Source organism: Gavialis gangeticus, unplaced genomic scaffold (assembly GCF_001723915.1).
Source record: "Gavialis gangeticus isolate Ggan-Ray unplaced genomic scaffold, GavGan_comp1, whole genome shotgun sequence".
Taxonomy (NCBI): domain Eukaryota; kingdom Metazoa; phylum Chordata; order Crocodylia; family Gavialidae; genus Gavialis; species Gavialis gangeticus.
This window is the reverse complement of record NW_017729027.1, coordinates 201,744-209,309: the sequence shown is the minus strand read 5'-3', so window position 1 is coordinate 209,309 and position 7,566 is coordinate 201,744. Positions and strand designations below refer to the sequence as shown.

At 38.3% G+C, this 7,566-nt stretch overlaps 1 protein-coding gene across 1 annotated transcript in view; it reads right to left on the bottom strand.

Annotated features, from left to right (window-relative positions):
* The window catches only part of MDN1 (midasin AAA ATPase 1), a 180,237-nt gene that overhangs the window by 42,241 nt on the left and 130,430 nt on the right, over nt 1–7,566 (bottom strand). The window contains exons 66-76 of the mRNA XM_019520321.1: nt 7,151–7,386; nt 6,369–6,464; nt 5,982–6,076; nt 5,490–5,614; nt 4,054–4,203; nt 3,720–3,829; nt 3,245–3,318; nt 2,818–3,013; nt 2,166–2,325; nt 1,746–1,892; nt 879–1,005 (exon numbers count right to left, since the gene is read on the bottom strand). Coding sequence (XP_019375866.1) covers nt 879–1,005; nt 1,746–1,892; nt 2,166–2,325; nt 2,818–3,013; nt 3,245–3,318; nt 3,720–3,829; nt 4,054–4,203; nt 5,490–5,614; nt 5,982–6,076; nt 6,369–6,464; nt 7,151–7,386 — 1,516 coding nt within the window. The remainder of the gene's footprint in view (nt 1–878; nt 1,006–1,745; nt 1,893–2,165; nt 2,326–2,817; nt 3,014–3,244; nt 3,319–3,719; nt 3,830–4,053; nt 4,204–5,489; nt 5,615–5,981; nt 6,077–6,368; nt 6,465–7,150; nt 7,387–7,566) is intronic.

The window sequence follows — 7,566 nt, the reverse complement described above, 5'->3', positions numbered from 1 at the left end:
CGATAAATATGTGCATATTCAGCTGTATAACTTTTTATGCTTCTTTAACAAGAATACTTCCAAAGCTCTTCAGGCTACCCATGACACCTTTAAGAAAAAGTTATTTCCAAAACCTACTGAAAGATTTGTTAGCTGAGAAATAGGAAGGATCCAACTGACTGCAATGTCACGTTCTGAAATTGCTGAACAATCTCAAAGGCCACTGAAAATGACTCGTTAAAAAGTGCCTAAATCATGTTTCCAGTTAAGGAAAGTTTAAATAAGTTTTGTCCAGAAGGTATGATTATAAGCAAGTAACAACTTGAACGGTTCAGGGCATAAAAACACCTGTGATTGAGGGTTCTGACAGGAAGGTACTTCCTTTATAAGTAGGTTATTGTATAACTGATTGCCTAGGGATCCTTAGTCTTTCCACTGAAACATTTCCTAGCCTAGTGTTGACTACAAAATCTGGGACTAGATGGTATTCACGCTGTCTATGAAGATCAGAGCAGAGTGCTCTTTTGCTCCCATGTTAGAAAAGTTCTCAGAAGGGGAGGAATTAACTGATTACACAGGAACAACAAAATTCACTGTACATCAAAAACTGCCAAAAACCCAATCTATTGAAAAATATGTACAGCACAACCTCAGTGTAACACACTGCTTAATACAAACCTTTCCTTATAACAATCTTAACAGCAAATACCCATTCTTTCATTACTTACAATGCAGTAAACCGACTAATCCTATTATAGCAAACAATCTCTTTTAATGACTCTTTCTTCCAGTCCCATGGGTTTCCTAATAATGCTGTTGTACTGTACCTCTACATCTATTAATGATGATAATGGGAGGAGTTACTACAGGAAGTACAAAGTTTCTGATAAAATACATACGTGGCATCCAGTTCCTGTACACAGTTGACTATGGCTAATGCACTGTGCAGATCCAGCGGATGCAGGCAAAGCATATCTTGAGAGGCTTTTGAACGGGACCAAGCAAGACCCTTCCGGTATGACAAACCTATGATGACATTCAGAACACATTTACCATCTCTTTAGGCTCCTGTAGTTTGATATACGGTCTGTGATCCAGACAGTACCAAATATTCAAACAAAGACAAGGATTCAGATATTTCTGAACAGCCCTTTGAACAAATCACAAATTAACTGCTTTAAGAAGCTAACACGAACTCAATAAAGACAAGCAGATGTTAACCGGGGTTTGATGCGAAGTGGCTTAGTAGAAATGGCAAAGCTAAACTAGAAAACCAGCAGCCAAAAGACATGCACTTATTGGTTAAATAAAACCAAGGACAATGTTCAAGCTGGATGATTGATCAGTCCTATTAGCGGCCAGATGGAAATCCAGTTCGTTTTGCATCTGCTCTGAATCCATTAATGGGTACAAGTTAGGGAGCTCCCTTCCACTTCCAAAGTAAGGCAACGGTCCTTGGCTGGAGTTATTGTGGATCACTACTTTTAAATAAGACTTTCTTTACTTGTGATATAATGCAAGATGAATGGAAAAAACTTTTCTAACAATCTTGACTGTCAAAAAATTTAATCTACTCTTAGCTTTGATAAGCACAGATCCTGATCAATTGACCACAGGTTTACGTACTATTGAAATATTATGTACTTTGCAATCTCAAAGTTTAGAGACAGAAATTAATACGGCTGTAGAGGTGTGTTTGTAAACAAAAATATTCTGTCCTACATCTTCTGTATTTTTAAACCAAATACACTGTAATTAAATCTCACCTGTTTTAGCAAGGCTTTTAAACAGATCAGATAAGGCCCGTTGTTTCTGCATATGAATATGTTTGACTTCTGACTTCTGCTTTTCCTTCTCTGCAGCCTGATTAAATGTTAAGTTTTGCAGCTCAAGTACAGAGACAATGACATCACCTACAAAAAAGGCAGTGAAAGAAGGGAAGACACAGGAAACCACAACATTCTAATATTATAAAAGCCTAAGTCTGTGTGTGTCTGTCCAGCTGTAATGCTTTATTTGGGCTCTGACTGGCTGACAAACAGCAGGAGGGAAGGGGGAGCAGGCCTAGGGGGGTGGGGCCCTCTGTCCCCACCTGCCATTCTTGACGGGCAATTGGCTAGTAGATTAACTAATTATGGATGTGTTGTTTGGGAAGGGTTTTAAATACAGTTGAGTCCTATACGCACCTGTAAACTGGTCAAGATTCTCTACTAAATCTGAGAATGAACTCTTATCCATAAGAGCTGCACACATCTTCTTCATTCGCTTTGTGAGCTTAGGCAGGCGATATTGAAGTGATTCTGCATGAAACATAACTCTACTCTGACACTCTTCTGAAAGCACAGTCTAAGAAAATAGAAGAAAAATAGCCTGAAGGTATATGACAGAGACAGCTCCACTTAAGCCACAGCAACTTGCCGAAAAAGCCGAATGTGTAACACTTCACATTCTGTTGAAAGCTGAACACAGCTTTCCTATCTATTATCCACAGCATATTAACCAATTAAAAAGTAGAATAAGGGATGATTGTGTGGCCCAATCAAGCTTTCTATTATTTCAGACCAATATTTTGGGTAGATTACAACATAAGTATCTCAGGGCGTGGGCAACACCAGCTAGGTACCACAGAGCAAGCTAGAGTGCAAAGTTACGGCACATCTGCTACTCCATGGTAAATGCCTACATGTACTTATCCTACAGTGAATGCAAGGTAGTTTAGCCTGTTTTCACTGAGGAATAAAATGAATTTCTAATCAATATGCACTTCCATCAAAGCAGGGAGGGGGATAAGAATATAGAACTTATCTGGCTTGTATTTAGGGTACCAAAGGCACATACCTGGACCGCCTCTGTTTTGGCAGACAAAGTTTTTCTCAATACACTGTTAAGCCTCTGGATTTGACTCTCATTGTTCCCAAACTCTTCCTGCTTCTGCAAGCAATCTAGCTGCTCTTCCTTGTTGCTCTCTACCAGTGCAGCTTGACAGGGCTCATCCAGAACAGCTTCAAACTTCTTCATGAATTTAAAGAGGGTCCTGATTACCACAGAAAGGTACAGAATTATCAAGCATTCTTCTCTCAAAATTTCCTAGCTTCAGAAAGCAGATATGGTTCTGAGATGATGTGGTACAGATTAAACCCTAGTGAGTTAAGCTCAGCACTGAACAGAATCCAGCTAGTAGGAAGTTACAAATGCAGCATGTGCAAATACAATTCATTGCACTGGATCCCAAAATGGTCCCTTTCTTTCGAACTTTCTGTGTTACCTGTGTGTCTTCTCTACAGACTGTTTTATAGCCCAGAAGCTGACATCATTCCACTTAGAAATTTTCACAAATCCCTAATAGGAAAAAGAAATGGTCATGAAATATTTTTAAAAACAGTACAATATTTGATTTTAAAAGGGGATTACCAAAGCGGATGCATTATGAGCAAGACATTCAGCAGCTGAGCAAGTAGTTACATATTCACCTTATCTTGGCTAAGATATGGTATTTGAACTGGGAGTGATGCAGAGAGAATGCAGAACTCATTCTGCAGTAAACTTTCTGGCTAAGTAGAATTGACTAGTGCCAGACAAAAGCTGCAAGTAACCCTCTCTTTCAGCTAATTTTCACACACACAGTGGGAGTGCAAGGAAGGCTATAATAGTAACCAGTGAAGCAATTCAGTAGGTGACATCTGTTCCACTACTCCTCTGATCACTTCAACACATTGCCTAAGTAAATATTTTATTCTTACCTTAAGCTCTTTTTCTATTGGCTGACGAAGTTCAGAGATCCGGGCCTGCACAACTTCTGAGAACTGCTTATAATAATTGTACAGATTCCACAATACACTGCACAGTGCATCTGGAAGAGCAGAACGATAAGATTAAAACCAAGAGCAGAGATGCATCCAGTTAGCAATCATGTAACTTGGAAACATTGATAGAAACACTCTTTGTAAAAAACAGGGCCGGGGCCAGGACAATGAATTACCTTGTTGCACTCTCAACTGGAATTTGGACAGATTGTGGAAAATACTCTAAGACTAATACAGGCTCCATTTATGCATTTGATGGGAAGCTACTTACCCTTTCCTTCCACCTGAGGCATTAACAAGACATGGCAGTGGAAAACCAGGAGAGCCTGAAGTCGTGAATGAAACTCCCCCAAAGTGGATCCTTCAATGAAAGCCTGAAGAGTGTTGATCAGTGCTCTTAAATTCAATGGCTCACTGGTTTCTGTAGATTTCACCCAGGTGGGATTTACAAGAAGAAAAAAGAATATTTCAAATAAAATGTTTTTTTTTTTTTTTTTTTACTGTAGTAACTTCCAATGAGGGATCAGAGCTCTCTCTAGTATCAAAGATGACTGGTCCTGCTCCAAAGAATTTGTATTCTAATTTGAAAGAAGATCTAATTTGTTTGCATGCAGCAAAGAATAGAAGAGAAATGGGACAAAAAGGCAGAAATAAGATCCAGATTGCAGAGATCAACTACAGGTATGTTTTTGATAGTTCTAAATAATTCATAAATGAATGACCAGCCATTCCAAACCAACCCGTAGCCAAGCCATCATCAATTGTGTAGCCCCTTAGTATCATGGCAAGAGCGTGCATGACAGATCTGTCCCTAGTCAACCCAACCATAAGTTACTGCAGACTCCAGTTTAAAAAGATGTTGCATGCCTGCGGTTGGGTGGTTGCTGACATTCTAAGTTCTTCCTGTACAGTAACTGGACATTTATTAAAGGTGTTGTAGAACAGAAAAGGTGCCTGTAGTGTAATGCAGCATTATGATGGCTATATGCAGGCAGATGGCATACAGAGATGGAAAAATACAGAGTTTAAAGCGGGGGAAAAGAATTTACGCTAGGTTTGAGTAACTGTTTTGTGTGTTCAAGCTACCCTGAAGTAAATGGAAACTAAACAAGGGTGGTTTACCCCTGAATGAAAAAACTGCTAAATTACCACAGCTAAACTTCCACTTACTACAGGATAGATCAGCCGCATGAAAGTGTGGTTGAACCTGATACACAGTATTTCTTTTCCTTTCCCTGCCTCTATCAACAACATTATCATTTTTACATACTTTAAGTAAGAAAACTGCACCATATTTTATTACATACAACTTGGCCCTGAATAAAAAAAGCAGAATGAAGAAAAAAAGCTTTCCTTAAAAGCCTCTATGGGAATATAGTGTTGGAGGAGAGGGGAAAGGAAGCAGCTACCCAGTAGCCCATGTAGCTTTCCCCTGGCAGAGGCTGAAGCAGCAGATATGACTGTTACTATATTTCCTTAATTATAATATGCTCTCCAATACCCAGAAGCTGAATTTTGGAAAAAGATATGTATTTATATGAGAAATGCAGTTTATAAAATATAATATATAAAATAAAATATCTGAATACAAATATGTGATCATGTAATTTATTCTTGTGCATCTCTACAAAAGAAAAGGATTTAAGATCTTTGAGTACTTAGCTGTGATGGAGTTGCATTACACATTTGTAACAGGACAATAGTTACCTTCTGTGTTCACCTGAGTCTGCTCCTGCGTGTATTTCTCAATCATCTGATAGATTGAGAACCAGTGCCTTGTGGATTTTTCTGAGTGCCGCTTCATAACATTGTCAAGACTAACTGACCAGCAGCTGTAAAAACGAGAAGGGGGGAAATCAAAAGCAAGTGTGAGAGTGCGTATCTATATATAAAAAAACTTTGAAGTAGAATGGATGTATGTCATTCCTTCTCTGTCAAACTAAAGATTTTATACATGTGCACACACGCATACTCACAAATAATTATCATGCACAACTAACCACTTAGATTCATAACCTTGCCATTACAATTTAAAAGAAATAGCACTAAGTACCAGCATGGTAGCACAAACAATAGAAAAATATGTTCCATATCATGTGGAGTTTGGAAGTTGCCATGTAGAAATGAAGAGAACCTAAGCTTTGAAAACAGTAGGTTGTAATATTTAAGAAATAACAAGAGAGAATTCAAAACTCTTACTTTAACTCCAATTTACGCCACTGGATAATCAGCTGAGTGACCAAATCAAGGTGTTTCCGCAAAGATAAAGCTCGACTGGCATTGTTCTCCCAGTCCTGGAAGAGATGAATTGCTCCTTATAAACTGGAAGATGAGAACTTGCCACAGGGAAAGCGTCACACACGATTCCCCCCATTATTTATACTCTGAGAATGAAGCAGGCTACATACCCCCAAGAATACATTTGTAATATAGTTATGGATTTTCACAACATGGTGTAAATTGGTTTTATTGTAGCTCTAATGCAAAAGCCACGGCCTCTTGCCACAGCCAAGATTTAAAAAAAATGACCTAATAGCAACTTTAAGAAATTGTAGTAGCTTCCTTTTTCCCCCTTTTTCCTCTTACCTGTGACTTTGCAAGCAGAATCTCTAAGCCATTCAGAAACTTTGAGAGAGGACTAGACAATGGGAAACTACGGATTCTGTCCATCACAACAATTAACTACAAGATGAAAGACAAATAATAAATATTCAATCAATGACAGCTGGTCCCTGCCTTGCAATATTGAGTTCAAGCTTATCTGTATCAGTGCTGCCCTTCTTTGAAACACTTAAGAATTGTTACCTAATTTAAAATGCACTCTTTCAGGATTTAGGACACTAATAGTTCAGTAAAAGCCAATACTGCTCAGCAGAAAAATGCATCAAAACATACCCCCAAAAATAAAGCTTTCAAACAGTGTTTTGCAACATAATGGAGCAACACAATCTCTCCCTCCAGGGGAGTCATGCCAATCCCTCAAAGGAGAACAGATGGATAAAGGAAAAGATCCTCAGTGCTATTTGAAATTTATGCTGAAAAACTGCAGCCCATTTGATCAGAATGAACACTGAGACATCAGGATCTTTATAGCACAGTAAACTAACTCAAAATGGAAACATGAAATGGTCACATGTGTTTCTAACTGAATACTTAAATGTTATGCAAATGAATCCTATTGCTAAGAGGTAGCTAGTAAGTTACCTTAATTTACAAGGAAATTACTACTTACTCTGAAACATACACTATTTTATAATATGTATTTTAAGTGATTCTATTGCATATAGAGATGCATGTACTGTATATACAAAAATATACATGCATGCACACATCTGGTTTGCCCTGACCATTTCTTACAACATTCTTACCTGCACAAGTGCAGGGTGTTCAGGCCATTCTTGCAGTAACTTGTTTACTTCTTTAGCAAAATTATCAAGCACAGGCTGGCACTGTCTAACCTGCTGAATATTAGGATACTGGTAAAAATCATACGGGCCATCTTGATGTAGGACCAGATCTGAAGTGACTCCCGCAAAAAGGGTATTGTGGAGAAGTGTGCTAGCTAAAAGCTGACTTCCAAGAAGGCAATCATTCATTTCAGCACCTAAATCAAAGGGAAGACAACACACATGCTACAGAAACTTTTTATTTATTTACTTATTTATTTATGTTTTCTCTCTCTCAAAATAGTAACTCTTCTGTTTATGCTTTGCTCTAACACTTACCAGAAGTCCCAGAGTAGTTGTATGACCTTTGCCAAAATAGTTTTACATGACATAACTGA